A 23,303-nucleotide genomic window follows, 5' to 3' on the forward strand; every position below is an offset into this window, starting at 1 on the left:
AACTAATTAACTATTTAAAATAAACTACGTTAAAGTGGATATTTATTTTAAAACAAAACAATATGGTCAATATTCTCTTCCATAACATTTTTGACATACTGTTTTGGTTGTTCCCATTAGAAGTATAGGAACACTTTAATATTTTAGACATAATATTTGCATCTCTCAATATATTTTACAACAAAATTATTTTAGACTACCTTTGCAGCAATGTAAAATGCAAGCATGCTATTTTGCGTTGGAACATTTCCTAAAAGTTATACAAATTAGAAACTTGTTCTACTTTGCATTACGATAAGTGGGTGTTGCTTGGAGGGTACATAGGTGTTACCATGCTACCATCCCTGGTTTTTGACACAGAGCCATATTTACTAAAATTGGTAGATATGGCTTTTGGACAAAAATGATTCCTCCTCGAGGCAAGTGCAAAGTAGGAAAATATTTTTATTTCTCTAAGGTTTTCAAACTTTGCATGTCTGCAGCACTGTGGAGTATAGATACAAAGTGGGAAAAGTTTTAACATTAGTTTAAGCATCGTATTTTGTCCTGGAAAGAGAGCTAACATGTTTGCCAGTGCTTGGGAAGAGTTCTTAAGTGCCATATAGTTGTATATAGTGCACTTTCATGCGAGTGATTGTTATTGACATGATTCACAGCAATTTTGAGCAAGAGCAACCCACTCTCACCAACAGAAGTGGACATGTCAAAATCAGGAAGTAGTCCTAAGAAAAGCGCAAGACGTTTGAAGACCCTGCATCCAACCATCCACCTGTACCAGCAAGTGCATGCTGAACCTGGCCTGCCAAATTGCACCACTGTTGTTGGACGCAGAGCCTGACCTATAGTCAGGGCCTGTGCAGAACCATTTATGAATTCTACCAAATCTCTGTAATTTGCCACAAGCCTGGTGACTTTGGTTTCCACTTTTTTAATTTGCAACTTCACTAATAATGTGAACTTGGAAAATGGAGTTCATTCCATGAATCAAAATTGTAGCTGCATGTTCTTGATTTCTCCTAGAATTTGCAAGATTACCATTCACTGAATTAGTTCTCTGATTTTTTATGCAACTTTAATCTGCTTGTTTGCGTAATATTCATTTTTCAGCTCGGATACAGAACTCATCTTAGCTTTGGTGGTGGCCCAAGTGGAATTTAGAAAACTAGACAATGAGGGGAAGAAAGAAAGATGAAAAGAGGGAAAGGAAGTTATGTGGACAGTATAGTAGACTTCCAAAAGAGAGAGTAGGCAAAGAAGGAAGAAGTGAAGAAACAAAGAAGGAATGGGAGATGGAAAGAAATAAAATAGAGGAAGAGTTAAAAGGATGGAGGCAAAAGTAAGCAAGAGTGAAAAAGGGAATGAGTAGAAGGGAGACAATTGCAAAGTAGGAAGGGGTGAAGTGAATGCAGTGATTAATAAAAGGAAAGAGGTCAAATAAAGTACAGAAAGGAAAGAAAAGGATAAATAGACAAAAGAGAAGAACAATATAAAGAAGTGACAGAAACAGAAGCTAAGGTATAAAGCAAGCAAGAAAGGTTTGACATTTTGAAAGAAAGGTGTTAGGAAGATATGGGTATGGAATGAATAATAAGGGGACTAGGTCAGCAGGAAGGATGTAAGGTAAGAAAGAATTTATGGTTGAATAAAGAAAATGAAAGAAGTTTGGAAGGTACAAAAAATACACCCTGAAATAAGTCACACAAAGCACCTTATCTGTTCTAGCTGTATAGCATCACTCATCCAGTGGGCTGCACTGCTCAGAATATACACGTGTGGCTTTGAATGTATGTTAACGAAGAGACTGCATGACATGATAGTAAGGGATACTTTCCATACCCAGTAGCTCTGGATCCAAGTTCTGTCCGGGCTGCAGGCGCCCGTATAGGGACCGCATGACTTTGGCACTGCCGAAGCGCTTGAAGCGGGTCCGCACATGTTCATAAAACCACTCCAGCGACCCGATCTTCACGACCCTGCCAGGAAAGAAAGAGATGTGCTCATTGAGACCCTACACTCAACACTATGAACAAACAAGACAACCACCAGGAGGAACTCACATTTTAACAGGCAAAGATTGTTCTTTTGAGGGTTAATCATGGACATGGATTCACTCATAAGCCAGGAGTAGCAGAAGTGACGTAGTGATCTAGAGGAGCCCTTTGACTTTCAATAAAACAGGGTTGACCAATCGTCACTAATTAGCTCTTCATTTGCCAAAATCAATTGTTAGGCTTCTCTTGCCTTGCAACGCGGATCATTCAGTTAAGCTTATGCCTAGGTGTGCACCATATACATAACCTTAATGAACTGAAATAAAATAGCAACTAAGAACAATCATTTTGAAAAAGACTAGATTTAATTCTTAGAGCCTTTCATACAAATTATTTGTGAAAGAACACAGATTTACTATAAAGAACTATAATCAAGAGATACACTCAGTGAATTTCTTTTCTTGAAAATGTCAGGTATTTATAGCAAAAACCTAGGAGATATATGGAAAGTTCCACGAGTTGTGCTTTCACATTTTAACAGGACTTTTACTAATGCTTGCGATGCAAGTGTAATTTGTGTTCAGCAAAGACATGGATGGGCAGAGTGCATTGTAATAATGCAATAAAAGGAGAGTTTGTTAAGCATCCACACAAAGGGAATAAAATAAAATTGACAAGCAAAGTTATGATACTAATTAGTATACTAATACAATAGTCATAATTGTACCTATGCTCTGAAATGCCCATATGGTTTATTATATATAGGGTAGACCGAAAGAAAATTAAAACTCAGGATTTCGAAACATAAAACTAACAAATGTAAAAACTCAAAAGGACAAGAGAGAGAGCCCCACACAACAAGGGGATGGGGCACCATTTATAACTATAGAATCAAAACATCCACCTGGGAAATCACTATGCTACATACATATACTGCATAAGCAAATTCATACACCACTTAGACTAATGTCAAAAACACACTGTGTCCAACAAACCCATTACCACAACAATATAGAAAAACACAGGGCATTAATAATGTGTTCATAAAACACCATTTGGCAATTACAAATGCATGCAGTATGTGTATCACAATATCCTAGTAGTCACATTACATACAGAAGTTAAAAACAACTTGTTGTAAACAGAGTGCAAATAGTTACATTAAAAACTCAATTCAGTAAATGGAAAACACATTTTGGAATAAATAAATTAACAAAAATGAAATAACGTTTTTTCAAACAGGGAGAAACAAGAAAAGACAGCTAACAATTGTCTATTTCATCCCTACCGATCCGTTCAATCATTTATACACAATACATGATATAGCACAAAGGTCATTATCTATTGTATCACAATAGTGTACAGATTCAGTATATTAGTTACATTGACGCGTTGTGGTGGATCTCACAGTCTTATGCCACCTCATCAGGACCACATAGACATTCTCCCACATATAAAGAATAAAACATTTTTTTAAACCTGTAAAATAAATGCTACAGACATTGTAGTAATATCCATACAGTATTTAGCTCCATAAATGACATACATTTCCTATTTTAGTCACACAACTCGAAAAACCACAGTGCTTCCCATATCATAGTGGTCCCAATCCTAAGGTCATTTTTTTAAACTACATGCTACATTCATGTCCATTACTTACATTCCAAATGAAACAGACATTCACTCATATTCTCATACTTCTTCAATGTTTCATATTTTGATGATTTACTTACAGCCAAATGTGGCTCTCTCATACTTTTTTCTCTGGCACATAAATACTTCAATCAACCTACTCATTGCCACAGTGTGCCATTTCCCACTCACCAATAGGTAAACATTGAAGCTCCTCAATCAATCAATCAATCAATCAGGGGGTATGTAAAGCGCGCTACTCACCCGTGAGGGTCTCAAAGCGCTGGGGGGGGGGGGAGGTGCAACTCCGGATCAGTCGAAGAGCCAGGTTTTGAGGTCCTTTCTGAACGTGTGCAAGGTAGGGGAGCGTCGGATGCTCACCGGGAGCTCGTTCCTGGTCTTGGTTGTGATGTAGGAGAATGCTCTCCTGCCTGCTCTGTTTCTGCGGATGCGAGGGACCTCTGCCAGGGTGAGGTTGGTGGAGCGGAGGTTCCTCTTGTGTGTGTGGGAGGAGACTCTCTCGTTGAGGTATTTGGGTCCGATGTTGTTGAGGGATTTGTAGGCGTGGGTGAGGAGTTTGAAGGTGACCCTCTTCTCGACAGGGAGCCAGTTGAGATCTCATAGGTGTTGGGTCATGTGTTCGTGGCGCGGTGTCCCGAGGACGAGTCTGGCTGTGGAGTTGTGGATGGTTTGGAATTTGTGTAGAAGAGTTCTGTTGATCCCGGCCTAGAGGGTGTTGCCGTAGTCAAGTCTGCTGGTTATGAGCGCGTGGGTGCCTGTCCATCTGCAGTCGGGGGGGACCATTTGAAGGTCTTGCGGAGGATGCGCAGGCAGTTAAAACTGGCGGAAGCGATGGCGTTGATCTGGCGGTTCATGGAGAGGGAGGAGTCGAGGATGATGCCGAGGTTTCGTGCGTGGTCTGTAGGGGTGAGTGGATTCCCGAGGGTGGGGTCCAACAGGTGTTGTCCCAGGCGGAGGTGCAGGGTCCGAGGATGAGGACCTCAGTTTTTTCTGAGTTGAGCTTCAGGCAGCTGTCTTTCATCCAGGCTGAGACATCCTTCATTCCTTCCTGGAAGCAGAGTCTGGTGCCTTCGGGATTCTTCGTGAGTGAGAGGATGAGCTGGGTGTCCTCGGCGTAGGATACTATGCTGAGCCCATGCTGTCTGACGATGGCGGCGAGGGGGGCCATGTAGATGTTGAAGAGCGTGGGGCTGAGTGATGATCCTTGGGGTACTCCGCAGTTGATCTCGGTGGGTTCAGAGAGGAAGGGAGGGAGTCTGGTCCTCTGTGTTCTGCTAGAGAGAAAGGATTGGATCCAGTCGAGGGCGGCTCCTCGTACCCCACGTCGTGGAAACTGGCTGCTAGCATGCGATGTGAGACAGTGTCGAAGGCCGTGGAGAGGTCTAGAAAGATGAGGGCCGCAGTGTGTCCCTGGTCTAGTAGCATGTGGATGTCCTCAGTGGCGGCGAGGAGAGCGGTCTCAGTGCTATCGTTGCTGTGGAATCCCGACTGGGAGGCGTCTAGGATTGAGTTCTCTTCGATTAGGTGGTCAGCTGAGCGTTTACGAGCCTCTCGGTGACTTTGGCCGTGAAGGGGAGGAGAGAGATGGGCCGGTAGTTTTTCGGGTCCGTCGGGTCGGCTGTAGGTTTCTTGAGGAGGGGTTTAACCTCCGCCTGTTTCCAGTCATCTGGGAAGATGCTGGATCTGAAGGAGGCATTGACAGTCCGTCCTAGTTCGGGTGCGATGGCGGCGGCGGCCCTGTGGAATATGTGCAGTGGGCAGGCGGCCTTCAGAGGGCGTTGTTTGGTGGGATGGCGGAGGGGTGCGAGCTTGTCGGCGCAGAAGGAAATCCAGCAGTGAAATTCCCTGGCTGCGGTGTTGGTGTCGGTCGTGGTGCTGGGGGTGTTTTGGAGGAGGGTGGTGTTGAGGTGCTCTTCTGTGACTTTGCTCCAGTTCCTGCGCGGGGCGCGGGGCGGGCTTGGGTGCGGTGGTGGTACTGAAGGTGAAGTGTATGCAGTGGTGGTCAGTCCAGAGGGGCTGGGTTGTGTGGCTGAAGCAGATGTTTGTCCCTCGTGCGAAGATGGGATCGAGAGTGTGTCCGGCTCTGTGGGTGGGCGTGCTGACGAGCTGCTTCTGTCCGAGGTTGGCGAGGTTATCAAGGCGAGTGGTGGAGTCGGGTCGTTGCAGTTGTCGAGGTGGAAGTTCAGGTCCCCGAGTAGCATGTAGTCCATGGAGGTGATGGCGTGGGGTGCGATGAGCTCGGCTATGGTAGTTGCGGACTGGGTGCGAGGTCCCGGTGGTCTGTAGATGAGGGTGCCGCATAGCATGGTCCTGGGGCTGGTCTGGATCTGGAAGTGGAGGTGTTCTGTGTTGGAGTGGGGGTCACACGTGCTGGAGGTGGAGAGTCAGAGGGGGGTCTTGTGTGCTATGGCGAGTCCTTCTCCTGGGCAATGGGGCGGTCCTTTCTCTGGATCTTGTAGCCGTCGGGGTTGGCAGTGGCGATGTCAGGGAGGTGGCATTGGTCCAGGTTTCCGTGAAGAAGGTGACGTCGGGCGAGAGGGTTTCGATCAGGTCCCAGATCTCTATGGCGTATCGGTGTAGGGAGCGCACGCTGAGGAGAATGCATGTCAGGGTTCCGGCAGTGCGTGCATCCGGCGGGCCTTCGGCGGTTGTGGCTGTTTTGTCGAAGGTGAAGGATCTGAGGCAGGTTCTGCACGAGAACGGTCCGTGGGTGGTGTTTGGCGAGGATCTTTCGCAGTCGGTGTGTCTACTGGGGTTAAGTGCATGGAGGGCGGTGGAATCGTAACGGTGAGGCCTAGGAGAACCAGGATTCCTGGCGCTGGCTGCGGTAGGGACACGGACGGGCGCAGACAGGCTTGCCTTAGGTGCGCCTTCGGCACGCCAGCGGTGCGACCGCGCAGCGGCTGCCATTAAGATGGGGAGGGGGGAGGGACGATCAGCTGGAAGGCGGGATGGGCAGAGGAGGGGGGCGGGGCCACAGGGGAGCAGGATACAACAAACAATGAAATTAAATTAAATTAAATTTAGGCCTCCCAGCGCTGCAGACAGACAGGCAAGAAGCAGGAGACAAGGAAGGAAGCTTAAAAAAAACAGGTTTTCAGTGACCTGCGGAAGGATAAGAGGTTAGGTTCCTTACGTAGTTGAAGTGGAAGGGCATTCCATCCAATGGCACCGTTATATGAAAAGGAACGGCCACCACATCTGGCCCTTCTTATTCTGGGTTGAAGGGCAAGAAAAGATCCAGATGACCGAAGGTCTTTCTTCGGATGATAAGGGGTGATAAGTGACTGAAGAATGGGGGGGCACTTCTTCCAGAAGGCTTTGTGGGCCAGGCACATAGCCTTATACTGGATCCTTTGTCTGACTGGCAGCCAGTGCAGGCTCTTTAATGACTGTTTGGCAGAGTGCCAACGAGGAACCTGAAGAAGTCTATGGGCGGCACAATTCTGTATTACTTGGAGCTTGTTGATGGTGTACTGAGGTGCTCCCAGGTATAAAGCATTACCATAATCCAGGCGAGAAAGGATCAGTGCTTGGACCATAATCCTTCTAGCGTGGAAAGGGAGAAGGAGAAGAACCTTATACAGCATCCTTAATAGTCTGAAGCAGGTAGCAGAAAGTTTAGCTGCCTGGTAGCTGAATGAAAGAGAGTGATCAATCCAGATGCCTAGGCTCTTGATTTGATCTTTAGGGGTCGGAGCCGGGCCTAGGCAGTCTGGCCAAAAGGAGGCCGGATTAAAGACAGAAGAATTGCCCAAGAGCATGAGCTCCGTCTTATCCCCATTAAGCTTAAGGCTTGATTGTTCCATCCACTCGGCAACCTCCTCTAGGCAACGGCCTAGCGTGCTACATGACACTTCAGGATGGTTGAGAGCTACCACGAGCTGGGTATCATCTGCATAGGAGACGATTTTTATGCCAAATGGATGGACGATTTCTGCCAAAGGTTTCAGATAGATATTAAATAGCGTGGGGCTCAGGGCAGAGCCCTGAGGGACCCCACAATTAAGGGGATACTGATCGGAGACTACATCTCCCTCAAAGACCCTAAAAGAGCGACCACTAAGAAAGGATTGCAGCCACTCTACTGCCATACCAGACACTCCCAGGTTCATGAATCTAAGGAGCAATGTGGCATGATTGACAGTATCAAATGCAGCACTGAGGTCAAGAAGGATAATAGCCGCAGTGCCCCCTTGGTCTAAAATCCTTCTTGATTCCTCAGTCACTGCAAGGAGGGCTGTCTCGGTACCCATTTGGGGACGAAATCCGGTCTGAGAGGGGTGTAGTAGATTATTAGTTTCTAGAAAGGCTACCATGCTGTTGTTTACTCTCCAGAATCTTACTCACCCAAGGCAAAAGGGAAATGGGGCAATAGTTAGCCAGATTGTCCTGATCCAAATTAGTTTTTTTTAACAGGGCTTTAACCATCGCACATTTCCATGCTGACGGGACTGAACCAGAGGAAATAGAGGAGTTTACCAGGTCCAGAATTATAGGGCAAATGGTATCGGCTACCAAAATGAGAGCCTGGGGTGGGGCAGGGTCAATAGGAGAGCCCGATGTTATGTGGGCCATGATAGGACCCAACGAGGCCGAATCAAGAAAGGGGAATTGTGCCAAAAGAGTATGGTACCTTACAGTCGACTCAACAGGAACAATCGTGGTGCTGGTAGATTGAAAAGGTGAAACTGCCTGATAGATCGTTTGAATTTTCTTGTGAAAAAATTCTGCCAGAGTATTGCAGTGTGCCAGGGCATCACGTAATCTGGGAGGTTTCATGGGTAGTTTGGTAAGGGTTCTGGCAATTTAAAAAATTTCTTTAGGGGAATTAGCCGCTAGAACAATTTTCTTTTCATAAAAAGTAGCTTGAGTGGCTTTAATTTCGGATTTATAGTGTTTAATGGATTCTCAATATTCCATTTTACTAGGATCAGAGTAGTCCAGCCTCCATTTCCTTTCAAGCCGTCTGCAACGTTGTTTAAGTTCCCTTAAATTATCGGTGAACCAAGGAGCAGTTTTCAGCCTATTTGACATGAGGGCAAGTATTTTTGGGAGTATCATATCCAAGGATCCTTGGATCCAGGAATTAAATTTCTCATTAGCTTTCCCCAAATTAGAGTTACCCTCACAAGATGGTCTATTATTTTCCAGGACCGACTTCCACTGGCAAGTTAGAAGTTTAAACCAGTTACGCTTACATACCAAGGTTATATTGGAGGATTTTCCCATATTAGAGGGATCAGGAAATGATCAGTCCAAGGAAGGGGAACCAGAAGTCCTGTCGTAAATTCACTACAGTTACTAAAAACTGGGTCCAGAAGATGACCTTTAGAATGAGTAGGCTTCATCACTTTCTCCCTAAGCTGAAGTGCTGACAGATTCTCAATCAGCTCCAGCGCCATTTTATCCGAGAGATTATCTAAGTGAAGGTTGAGATCGCCTAGTATAGTAAAATTTGCAGGTCCCATAGCTAATTCCGCCACTGCAGTAGGTAGTGCATTGAGAAATTTTCTAGCATTACCTGGAGGGCGGTACACTAGGATGCCCGAGAAAGTGCTGGTGGGGGAGATCGCCATAGAGAAGGCCAGACTCTCGCAGTCAAACAGAGGATCTGCGGTAATACGACAATCAAAGGTATTTTTAAAAATAATGTCTATACCCCCTCTGCTGGTTTTCCGGTCAATCTGATGTATGGCATAATCAGGAGGGATGGTTTGCACAAGGGTGGGGTTTGACTCGCTATGAAGTCATGTCTCTGTTAAAAAGAGAACATCAGGTTTTAGGTCTTCCAGCAGTATAGAAAGTTCCGTGGAATGTTTGGGAACAGATCTGCAGTTCACTAAAAACATTTTTAAAGAAAAAGGAGTAACAAGGCATTCTGGTACTTTGGGAACAGGTGACAAAGCAAAATCACAGTGAAAACAACGTACATCTTCACTCAAGTCATTCATAGAATGCCGGCAGTTTTCTGGGTTGCTTGTGCGAAGCGAGTGAAGAAGGTAAGAACTGTAAGAGATGGGTTTGATCCTGACACCGACAGGGTTTGTGGCCACTGGGCCTGTCCAGGCGCGGACGGGCGCAGACGGGCTTGCCTTTGGCGCGCCTTTGGCGCGCCCGCTGCGCGTATGCCAGAGCATCCGGTTTTAAGGGGTGAGTAGCACGAGAGCTAGAGCGCTAACCTCCCGAATCCGGAAGTTGCCTTTTCCTCCCTCCACACAATCGGGGAAACACCCATGGTGGACCAGGGAGGGGCAACTAAACAGCCAACAATTATTAAAATCCCCACAAAGTGCAGGTAGCGATGCAATAGTATCAGCGCAAATGGCGAGAGATGAAAAAATAGAAGATTGTATCTTAATTCCCCCAAAAGCAAATAGCCATGCAGCAGTCCCAATAATCTCAGTAAAAGTGGCGAGGTTTAAAAAAACATTAAAAGTTTTACAAAAGTCACAGGATCCAATGAGCACACTGTTCAATATTTAAGCAAGCAAACGAGCCTCTGTCTTATCTGCGCGCGTCCGCCCAACACAGCACAACGGTAGAAACGGCACAAAAGTATGGAAACCACAGTGAAGTAAAAATTATTACACTCGGCAGAGGTGGCAGGCACGCTAGAGACTCGAACCCCTCGCAGGAGGAGGAGAGGAGGCTTCGACGGCGGAGAGCTTGGCGCGGAGCAGCTGAGGAGAGAGTGTGTCCTCGACCAAGGTCAGGCTCAATGGGGTCTATAAATGAGTTTAGTATCCAAAAAGAACTTCTTATCTTATAGGCTCGAGGACTATCAAGAGACAGACCATGCTCCAAGAGTAGATTTCTAAAACAGGAGGGAGAAAAGAAAATATTACCTACTAGCGGTCGTGTGTAGGTAATATAGTTAAATCCATGTTTCCATGGGAAAAGTGCTTTTTGACTTGCCTATATCTCTGACGCCGTTTGATGAATCTTCATGGAATTTTCCCAAAAAAGTGTCCCAGTAAATCTTGTTGTGCATTAAATGCTTTGGGGTGATCCATCAAGCAGGGGCCGAAAAAAAGGGCAGTCATAAAATGTGTGTTTCCAATGTTAATTCCCATAGAGTCTTTTGACATGCCTGCAGCCTGAACCCCTTGTTGGAATTACACCAAATTTTGCAGAAAGGTAGATTTTGGTTCACAGAGCTTGCTTCCATTTGTTTGGTGTAAATCCATTCAGTAGTTGTTGAGAAATGTAAGGAAATTCAAACTTGTTTTTCTGCGATCATGTATAATTCGCAACATATTTGCGAAGAATTGAGAATGCAAGCGCCAACAGGAATGCAGTAATTGGCTGGCCACAAACTGAGCAGAGAGTTGCAGCTGCCATTTTACCTTATTGGTACAATCCCCGGGGCTCAAACCAAATTGCAGAAAGTGGCCTAAGGGGTCAAGTTGTATGGGCCCTGACCCCAGGAGAGGAATATAGGGGTCTTTGAAGAGCCACTTATGAGTATAATATGTCGGGAATTTTTTATTTTTTTCCCACTCCCGATAATCGGAATTTGACGTGACCGTCAGTGTGCCTCACCGTGTAACATCGCTACAAATGCGCAAATATCACTGAATTTTTTTAAAAAAAAATATGTTATACACCCAACTTTAGTCTCACTCACACACCCACTCAAAAACCCACTCTGAGACTGACGCTCCCACTTACAGATGCACTGAGACACTCATGAACCTACTCACAGACCCACTCAGACACTCACATACCCACTCACAGGCCCCAGAGACTCATGCGTCCACTCACAGACCCAGTAAGAGACTGAGAGACCCACACACAGACCAGGGCTCGAAAAATCATAAAAAATGTACTACACATATCTAAACCTTCTATGACCGACTAAGATATTTTGGATTTCCTACACATCAAGTGGGATTCGCTGTCTATTTCTTACTCTCGATCCATCAAATATAAAGTTTGAACTTGACTTGCTATCAATTCGAGCCCTGAAGAAGTTCCGTTAAAATTGTCTTTAAAGGAACGAAACGCGTTGGCTGTTGTTGTGTATTTATCAGCTATGAAATAAAAGTCAAACAAAGAAAAAGAGAAATATTTTGGACTCTCTATTCTATGTTTAGTGCACCTCCATTTGTTCTAAACACTCTGCAAACACGTCTCCTGGTGCACTGCTGGTTGAAGAATGAGGTCCCCGTAGCTCTAGAGAATCATTGGGGGCCAACAAGCCCTCCTGTTACCTCCAGTAAGTCCCTTACAGCAGGATTCCTGGAGGTAGTGCCCCCTTTCTCCACCACTCTGCAAATACGACTACTTGTTAAAAAAACATAGAAATTCACTTAAAAACTAAAGTTTACATGGATGTTAGTTAGGAAATAGAATTTGAAAAACCTTAGAAATTCACTGAAAAATCAAAGTTTACAGTGACATTATAGTTAGGCTGAGATTTCAATTGTACAAAACCAGTGAAATTCAGTAGTTATAGTTATCTGAGCTAACTATAACTTACGGCCCACAATGCACTGCTTATGACCTCACATATTACATCACTCATGACATGGTCCGTGACATCACTGATGACATCTCAAATGACATCACTCATGACATCACTGACATCATCCACAGAATCACTCACACACCCACTCACATCGCATAGAACCTCCCGTATGTCCATAGATACACCCACACAACCACTCACATACCCATCCACAGACCCATACCAGTATTCATATACCCACTCACTCCTCCATAGAGGGAGTCACACACCCACTCACTCACTTGCACAGCCACTCACACAACAATTCACTCACCCATATAGCCACTCATACAACCATACAGCTACTGACACACCCACTTATATACCTATACAGGTACTTATATATCCACTCACTCACTCACCCATGCTGCCACTTAACACAGCCACTCCCTCACCCATACAACCACTTACATACCCATTCACACATCCATACAAGTACTCACACATCTGCTCACTCACCCATACAGCCATTCGCACACACTCTCCAATACAGCCACTCACACATCAACTTACTTAACCAAACACCCATTCAAACAGCACTTACTCACCCCACAGCCGCTTACACACTGAATCACTCACTCATACAGCCATTCAGACACCCACTCCCTCACCCATACAGTCACTACTCACCCACTTACCCACCCTTAGAGCCACTCACACCACCACTCTCACTCATACAGCTGCTGACACACCCACTTACACACCAATAACATCACTCACACAGTATGGCACTCACCCACACATCTACACACCCACCCACATATACACCTATACTGCCACTTACACAACCATACACACAAGGATACATACAGCCACACAATAACTCACATAGTATACATTACAAGTAGTATCACTAAGTAGTAGTGCACCCAGTATCCTAATTTACATTTTGTAGTAGTTAGCTTATATGTTTAACTCCCATAAACTCTTGAAAACACACTCACTTGATGATGTAATCAGCGATGTCTTCAGTGATGCCTTCAGTGATGCCACTGACCATGTCATGAGTGATGTAATATGTGAGGTCTTAAGCAGTACATTGCGGGGGCGTAAGTTATAGTTAGCTCAGATAACTATAACTAGGGGTGGGCGGAATTTGCGTAGTCGCGCTACACAAAGCTCCGCGAAACGGTAAAAAATCTCAGCGGGCACGCAGAGTTCCGCGATCACGCGGAATTGGTTGTTCCGCCCATTCGCGATGCTTTTTTCCTGTTCGCGTACACTGTTTGCATTCTCGGGGGGAGATATCTCGCAAACACGCATTTTGAAAGCACGAACAAGCAAAAAATTCTACGAAGTCGCGGATCGCGGAATTTTGGCCAATTCTGCGTTCTCCGTGGAACGCGAAATTACCCAAATTCTGCAAATTCCGCAAGTGGAACGGAATTTTCCGCCCAGGCCTAACTATAACTACTGAATTTCACTGGTTTTGTGTGAGTGAAATCTCAACCTAACTATAAAGTCCCTGTAACCTTTGGTCTTGTCAGTGAATATACACACACATATAAATATGTCTTCCTTAACGTCTTATAATGTTGTTGTCTAACATAAAACACATTTCTGTGCTCACTGTCATTTAGTTGATGTTTTTTCTGTCAGCAATCAGTTGGCAAGGTTCATTTTTATGCCTTTCAGAAGAGTTTTCCATCGGCAGGGGCACGCGACAGGGCTGCCTCTCTCTCTGATGCAATTTGCCCTGGTGGTGAAATGTTTAGCAGCACTGGTACATGCTAGGATCTGTGGCCGGATCGCTTGTTTTCTCGATGAGGGGTTGGAAGCAATGTGCCCTACTGCCGCTACCTCTACAAGTAGAGCCCCAGGGGTTCAAAAATCTTGGTATTTGGATGACCAGAGATGAAAAGTCATACATGCAAGCGAACCTTGACCCACTGATCCAAAAACTTGAGAAGGATGTGAAACACTGGTCCATGCTGCCTTTGTCTTTTTTGGGTAGAGCAGCCATGTTTAAAATGATTGCCCTTCTCTGGCTGCTGTATGTTTTGCAGAGTACCCCATATACGTTGTCTGGAGCCTTTTTCACAAGGGTGGACTCTTTGTTCAGGACGTTACTACAGGCGGAGGGAAAAACCTCATGTAGCAATGTGGACCCTACAATGCTCCAAATTTGTTGATGGTACAGCGCTCCTAATGTTAGGGAGCATTATGAGGCCGCACAGGTTGGTGTAGTCAGCAACTGGGTCTACATAGATACAGATGATCCAGCAATCAGGGTAGACAGATTGGGGATGGGTGACAATAAGTGCATGCATGTCTTATATGAAGGCAGGCTACAAATTGCAATGCAACAAGGGTGGTCCTAGCGTTTGGAGGAAATTACTTAGAGAAATGAAGTGGAACACGAGGCTGATGCCCAAGATACCACTCTGATAAGGCACGCGGCCCCACAGGTGACCGCACTGCCAGGCATCCAAGGTTGGGATAGGATAGGAATAAACACATTGATGGGTGTTTGGGATGCTAAAAGTGTGGTTCCGTTTGAACATCTGCTGAAAGAATACCAGATGCCGCCCACTCAATGGCTAAAATATAGGCAGTTAATACATGCACTCACACACAGCATTGCTAAGGAAGGAGAGACCCGAGAAGAGTTTCCGCTGGAGAGTAGGCTGCTAGATGGACGACTCAAACGTAAATCGATCTCCCTGACATATGGCACACTGGTACGTAACACCCAGGGGACACTCGCACACCTCAAAGACTGGTGGGAGTCAACACATTGGTTAAACAGATGATGAGGACTGGCAAGACGATTAGGCTTCCTGGCTCAGAGAGCAATTAAGGCCAACTTTAGGTGAATCCAAATGAAACTCCTACACAGAACATACTACACTAGGAAATTATTATGTAAAATTGGGAAGGTGGGGGACGCCCTGTGCCTCCGGAAATGCAGTACAGTAGGCTTAATTAGGAACTGAATAAAAGAAGAAGTTTGATTGTGATTAAGCTAGGCATATTTATATATGTGATGGATCGTGAAACCAATGACTCCCAAAAGCAAGTGAACATGTTATCAATCATCAGAGAAATGAGTTGGCATATAAAATAAAAAACTTCCTTATCACAATTTACTTTAGGAAATGAACCGCACTTGAAAACCTCATATTGAAACTGTGAGGCGACCGCTGAAGTTGGAAAGAAGACTCAGTTCCCCTACAAACACGAACCTTTCACCTCAGTTTGGGGAACATTTTGCAAACTGATTGCTGACAGAAACTATATCAACTAAATGATGGTGAGAACAGGAACATGTTTCATGAAGGACAACAACATTATAAGATGCTAAGATATATATACTAAAGAAAGGATTGACCTTCTATCCATCTAAGAGATGTGAGTACACACAAACCTGCATTGACTAATATCTTTTCACCAGAAAGCTAAAACTGAAAAAATTCTTTAAGCTTAAGGGCATACAACACGATTCTGGTGATCAGGGTAATCTACCGAGTACAGCCTCTGCACCATTTAATTCATCAACTGTTCTCACAGGTGAAGATTTGAGCATGCTACGAATTTTATCCAGCCAGAAAGATCATGATGTACCTGATTTGACTCAGGATGTTTCCTGTATTCAAAGCTTTGGCATAGAACAGCGTGCCCCGAGAACAAATTTTAAACAACAATCTACTTTCGTACCAATGTCATCTTTTGATACTATAGACATCTTTGAAGAATCAGTAAGAAAAGACCTTATGAAACTGAGACTGACAACATCTAAGAACTTACAGAATAATCTTGCTATAAGACAACGGACTGCCCTTTCAGAATTAATGAGCGATCCTGATTTAATTTGTAAACCTTCTGATAAAGGAGACAATGTGGTGTTGATGACTCGCAAGCTTTATGTAGATGAGGCATTAAGACAACTTTCGGATAAGACATGTTACCTTCCAATTTCTAAATCTGAGTATATTGCAAGTATTGATCAGTATCCTGTACTTATTCAAAAATGGTTTGATCGACATATGCTTCATTATAATGAATTTAAATATCTAACCTGTCCTTATCCCGTTACGGCCACTTTTTACCATCTACCTAAAGGACATAAAAATCCAGTGAGACCACCGGGCCGCCCTATTGTATCTTCCACGGGCTGTCTCACAGAACACATGTCTCAGTACATTGATTTTTTCCTGTCAGAATTTGTACAGGCATTACCGTTGTATATCAAAGATACCACACACTTTATCAAAAACATAATGGATATACCAGGGGAATCTGATATGCTCATGATTGTTCTTGACATCACAAGTCTTTATACTTGCATCAAACATGAGAAAGGTGTTCATGCAGTTCAGTTTTTTCTTAAAGGCAGATCTCTGCAATTTACTGAACATAATGCAATGCTCATTGAATTTATTTTGTTCTGTCTAAAAAATAAAAAAAAATTATTTACCAAACAACACTATCGACAAATCCAAGGTACGGCTATAGGCACCTGCTTCGCCCCCAGTTATGCGCACTTGTTCGTAGGCTGGTGGTAAAAGCAGGTTGCCTGGGCCGAACCATACAATCATTGGACCAAATGTATCATCTTATGGTATAGATATATAGATGATCTGTTTATCTTATGTAAGAGTTCGAAAATGGAGGCAGAGAAGTATATTGCAGCATTAAATGACAACACTCTGAACCTTCATTTCAGTGGACAATTAAGTACTTCGCAAGTTCCTTGCTTAGATCTAAAAGTGTTTGTGAAAGATGGGAAAATTTGCACCACTCTTTTTAGAAAAGAACCTGCAGGGAACTCAGTACTGGAAGCACACAGTAGCCATCAAAAATCATTAAAAAATAGTATCCCCTATGGGGAACTATTACGTCTCAAAAGAAATTGCTCCCGGGATGTTGACTTTCAGTGTGAGGCCTTAGCTGCCATTGACAGATTTAAATTGCGAGGCTACAGTCCCGATTTGTTAACAAAAACTCTAATTGAAGTTAACAGAATACCACGGCAATTCCTATTAGGAACCCAACACAATATGTATGTGACAGAACAAGATACGTGTAGATTTATTACTACCTTTTCGAACGAGACTGGCCCCCTCAGAAAGATTCTCTGTCGGAATTGGCATATCCTTAAATCAGACGGAGTAATTGGTGATTCTCTTCCAGCTTATCCACAATTAACTTTTATAAGGAGCAAATCCCTAAAGGATAAACTGGTTAAAAGCCATTATGAGCCAACACCGTTCGTTCAACGCATTAGCAACTTGACTGGTTTCTTCCCTTGTCTCAAATGCAAGGCATGTAGAAATAGCAAAAAGGTGTTCACATACAGTGTTCCAGGTTTTGAAAAACCAAGGATTATCAATAAATTTCTAACGTGTAATACTCCCTTTTGCGTAAATTGTCTAACATGTCCCTGCAATAAGCAATATATTGGTAGTACGATTCACCCTACAAAAAGACGTATTTTGGAACATGCTCGAGCCATTGAAAATCAAGATCCCACCTATCCTGTGGCCAGACATTTTGCTAAGCACCATAATAGTGATAGAAATGTATTAACATACTTTTGTCTGGACCATGTTCCAATGAATGATCGGATAGGTAATCGTGAACTTAAACTAAGAAGACTGGAATCTCGTTTTATAATTGATCTCCAAACTACTGTTCCCAATGGCCTAAACATTGAAGAAGAACTGGCATGTCACTTAGGGTAGATTACAGTCACCTAGTTTTGCTTACAAGTTTATTGAATCATGATCTGTGATTGAAGATTTATGTGCTTACTCTCTTTCCTTTTGAATTAATTAACCATTAAGTTTGTGCATCTGAGATTGCCCATACAGGGCTTGATTAAGTCATGGTACATGCAGACTTGATGATCATCATTCTCTTGTTTGTTTTTCTATATAAATGTGGCCTCAAGAGTGTAATTATTATTGAATGGATTACATTTGCCCATACAGGGCTTAATGAAGGCTTGATGCCTATCAATCAACTTGATTGGCACAACATTAAGAGTTTGATTTTCATTGAATGTTTGGTATCATTCCGTTGCCTCAAACTCGTCATTGCGAATGTCCATGTTAATTTCGAAATGTATTATAATATCGGCATATTTATGCAATTGCGCGAGATCAGCGCTTTTTAATTTATAACAATGCTTTATTTATGTAAGTCTTTCGTTCAGGTTATATATATATATATATATATATATATATATATATATATATATATATATATATATATATACTTTCTCCTGTTTTAGAAATCTACTCTTGGAGCATGGTCTGTCTCTCACTTGAGCCTATAAGATAAGAAGCCGTTCTGGGATACTAGTATTCATGTATAGACCACCATTGAGGAACTTCGATGTTTACCTATTAGTGAGTGTGAAATGGCAAATTTTGGCAATGAATTGGTTGACTTGAAGTATTTATGTGCCAGAGAAAAGAGTATGAGAGTGACACATTTAGCTGTAAGTAAATCATCAAAATATGAAACATTGAAGAAGTATGAGAATATAAATGAATGTCTGTTTAGTTTGGAATGTAAGTGATGGACATGACTGTAGCATGAAGTTGGTCCTTATCCGAATAAAGTATTTTCAACTTGAACTTGTAGCATGAAATTTAAAACTAATGGCCTGAGAATTGGTACCACTACGATATGAGAAACACTGTGGTTTTTCAAGTTGTGTGACTAAAAGAGGCAACTTATGTCAATTATGGAGCTAAATATTGTATGGGTATTACTACAATGTCTGTACCATTTATTTTACAGGTTAAAAAAAATATATCTTTATATGTGGGATAATATCTATGTGGTCCTGAAGAAGGTGGCATAAGACTGTGAGATCCACTGAAACACGTCAACGGAACTAATATGCTGACTCTGTACAATATCTTGATGCAATAGGCGATGACCTTTGTGCTATATCATGTATTATGAATAGATGATTGAACCGATCGGTACTGATGAAATGGACAATTGTTAGCTGTCTTTTCTTGTTTCTCCCTGTTTGAAAGAGACGATTTTAATTTTTTGTTAATTTATTTATTCAAAAATGTGTTTTCCTTGTGCCGAATTGAGTGGTTTGTAACATAACTATTTACACTCTGATTAAAAAAAGTGGTTTTTAACTTCTGTAGGTAATGTGGCTACTATGATACTGTGATACACATACTGTATAGATATGTAATTGACAAATGGTGTTTTATGACCACATTATTAAATCCCTGTGTTTTTCTATATTGTCGTGGTACTGGGTTTGTTGGACACAATGTGTTTGTGACATTAGTCTAAGTGGTGTATGGATAAGCATATTAGTACATAGTGATTTCCTAACACGAGTTTTTGATTCTACAACGCAAATGTAAAAAGAACATCAAATATTTTGTTGCAGTCAATTTTCCAGAGTTTGAACATGTATCACAGCTACGTTTCCAAATCCTTTAAGTATAAGAAAGAAAACCTACAAAGGACAAACATGCCATAACGACTCTTATAGAGAGAGATTCATTGGAGTATGTGCTTGATACTTTACAGCCACGAGGACTGAATCATCGGATATAAATGTCTTGCTTTCTGTGAACTTATCATTATCTACCATACAACCACGAGGATTGAACCATGAAACACTTAACCCCTTCGACGCTCATGACGGAACGGTTCCGTCATGAGCGTCGGTTGAGCTGTGCTCATGACGGAACCGTTCCGTCATGACCACGCCCGCGCAAGCAGCGGTCAGCACCGCGGGGGAATCCGCCCCGCATGGAAGGGGTTAATGTCTCATGAGTTTTGTATATTTTGAGTTACAACAATGCTCCAGTGTTTAAGAACTATATACTTAGGATATAGCTAAATACCATTATGATTACAGTCATTTAGTCATATGACCATACTTTTAGTTTATGCAGACATTCACATAATTGAGTTCTAAGATTTGTAGATGACTGCTACATTTATTATCACAATCACATGGCCAGAAAACATCAGGAATGTAGGTTAGTTCCTTTATTCATGCAAAATATTTTTTTGCCACCAGGCATATATACAGGTAGTAGAGCTAGCCTGTATCATCTAGTGTACCCGGGATACCCCACCATGCGGTTACAGCAGAAACCTATATGACAGCCTTGCTGTGTGATATATTACATTACACACAGTATACAAGTGTTGAGTTTTTTAGTTGTTAAGTCAAATAATTTTTCTAAAACAAATTATTTCTTTATTGCCTTTCCACAGATTTAGAGATCCAATATGAGTAAGGAGCACTATATTCATCACATATGTTATGAAGGCAGTTCGTTTGATCATTAACACCATGTGATTTGAATACGTGATAGCTGCTGGGTAACAAAAAATGTCCTGCTCATATTCCATCACTGAATACACACTGGTGTTCATTTTCTCAGTTATAAAGTTTCTTTCTTTCACAATTCTGCACCTGGGCCATACAAGTGCACACTTTAAAGGGATTTGAAGCTGTACATTAGAGAGGAGCATAGGACTTATCACACATTTTAAGATTGCGGTTCCTTTTACTATTAGCCTCACGGGCGATAGCTAGAGGTTGTTAAAGGAAACTCACTTTACAAACATTTTTTCTACAAGGAGTAGGCAACACACAACTCGACTCACTACTCTAGAGTTTGACCAAATCCACAAGTATGGAATTCTGGCACACTAATTCATATGCCATCTCTTCTTACATATCTCCTCAAACATAGCATGACTTAAGTAATAGCTAATGGTTTTTTATATTTAGCACACAAAGATGAGCCTTTGCAGAACTCCCTGAGATTGCAGGGTCTCACCACACACGGAGAGGCAGATGGTTGACTTTACAAATAGAAGTAGAATGACTGACATTATGTCACTTTTAAGACCACATTTGACAAATCTCCGTTTTATACATTGTAGCAGTTTGAGGCCATAGCAATAATACTAGACATAGCGTAAATAGACTGGAACAAGTTCTGCCACTCTACTAATGGTTTATACATGTAATGTGATTGTTTATTTAGAAATATGTTTATAACAAAGGATTAACACATTGATTGTTCATTAATTTGAATATTTTTCACAGTTTTGGTTTCTTAAAATTAGTAGCTTATATCCGTACTGTGTGTTTGTTTTTGCAGAGATGTACTTTTTGTGAAAAGATACATAATCCCCTGACGAAGGATTGAGATCTGAAATGCAAAACGTTGACATTATTTATTACACTGTGTTTTCCAATGATGCACTGGAAAATACAGCAATTGTTATATATCCCAAGTCATGGATAAATATGAATGAAGCGAATGAAGTAACTATTCATATGCAAACAAAAAGATTCCATCGGGAGATAACATCTGGATGAATGGATTTTCTTAGCAGTACATGCAGCCACAGAGCTGTGCAACAGCTGTGTCCATTTGTGCACCAACAAGTGATTTTTGTTCTTATGTAAGGCACCCAGGAGCAGAGGGGGAAAACTGGTAGAACGCTTCAAACAATTCACTGGATGAACTCACAGGATACTAAGGAGTGCAGCTTTGGAACTTTCATTTCTAGATACTCCTGATACGATCCCATATTCGAATTTATAGGCCAAAGGCTCCATGCACATGCCTACTGCGACAGGATTGCTAAGGAAGGAGAGACCCGAGAAGAGTTTCCGCTGGAGAGTAGGCTGCTAGATGGACGACTCAAACGTAAATCGATCTCCCTGACATATGGCACACTGGTACGTAACACCCAGGGGACACTCGCACACCTCAAAGACTGGTGGGAGTCAACACATTGGTTAAACAGATGATGAGGACTGGCAAGACGATTAGGCTTCCTGGCTCAGAGAGCAATTAAGGCCAACTTTAGGCGAATCCAAATGAAACTCCTACACAGAACATACTACACTAGGAAATTATTAGGTAAAATTGGGAAGGTGGGGGACGCCCTGTGCCTCCGGAAATGCAGTACAGTAGGCTTAATTAGGAACTGAATAAAAGAAGAAGTTTGATTGTGATTAAGCTAGGCATATTTATATATGTGATGGATCGTGAAACCAATGACTCCCCAAAGCAAGTGAACATGTTATCAATCATCAGAGAAATGAGTTGGCATATAAAATAAAAAACTTCCTTATCACAATTTACTTTAGGAAATGAACCGCACTTGAAAACCTCATATTGAAACTGTGAGGCGACCGCTGAAGTTGGAAAGAGGACTCAGTTCCCCTACAAACACGAACCTTTCTCCTCAGTTTGGGGAACATTTTGCAAACTGATTGCTGACAGAAACTATATCAACTAAATGATGGTGAGAACAGGAACATGTTTCATGAAGGACAACAACATTATAAGATGCTAAGATATATATACTAAAGAAAGGATTGACCTTCTGTCCATCTAAGAGATGTGAGTACACACAAACCCGCATTGACTTATATCTTTTCACCAGAAAGCTAAAACTGAAAAAATTCTTTAAGCTTAAGGGCATACAACACGATTCTGGTGATCAGGGTAATCTACCGAGTACAGCCTCTGCACCATTTAATTCATCAACTGTTCTTACAGGTGAAGATTTGAGCATGCTACGAATTTTATCCAGCCAGAAAGATCATGATGTACCTGATGTGACTCAGGATGTTTCCTGTATTCAAAGCTTTGGCATAGAACAGCGTGCCCAGAGAACAAATTTTAAACAACAATCTACTTTCGTACCAATGTCATCTTTTGATACTATAGACATCTTTGAAGAATCAGTAAGAAAAGACCGTATGAAACTGAGACTGACAACATCTAAGAACTTACAGAATAATCTTGCTATAAGACAACGGACTGCCCTTTCAGAATTAATGAGCGATCCTGATTTAATTTGTAAACCTTCTGATAAAGGAGGCAATGTGGTGTTGATGACTCGCAAGCTTTTTGTAGATGAGGCATTAAGACAACTTTCGGATAAGACATGTTACCTTCCAATTTCTAAATCTGAGTATATTGCAAGTATTGATCAGTATCATGTACTTATTCAAAAATGGTTTGATCGACATATGCTTAATTATAATGAATTTAAGTATCTAACCTGTCCTCATCCCGTTATGGCCACTTTTTACCATCTACCTAAAGGACATAAAAATCCAGTGAGACCACCGGGCCGCCCTATTGTATCTTCCACGGGCTGTCTCACAGAAC

The 23,303-nt window shown here is 42.4% G+C and overlaps 1 protein-coding gene across 5 annotated transcripts in view; it reads right to left on the bottom strand.

Moving 5' to 3' along the window:
• The window catches only part of MLPH (melanophilin), a 445,337-nt gene that overhangs the window by 207,531 nt on the left and 214,503 nt on the right, over positions 1 to 23,303 (bottom strand). For all 5 annotated transcript variants that reach the window (XM_085645088.1, XM_085645087.1, XM_085645086.1 and 2 more), the window contains exon 4: positions 1,837 to 1,973. In XM_085645088.1, the coding sequence (XP_085501214.1) occupies positions 1,837 to 1,973 (137 nt within the window). The remainder of the gene's footprint in view (positions 1 to 1,836; positions 1,974 to 23,303) is intronic.

Source organism: Triturus cristatus, chromosome 3_1, assembly GCF_964204655.1.
Source record: "Triturus cristatus chromosome 3_1, aTriCri1.1, whole genome shotgun sequence".
Lineage (NCBI taxonomy): Eukaryota > Metazoa > Chordata > Amphibia > Caudata > Salamandridae > Triturus > Triturus cristatus.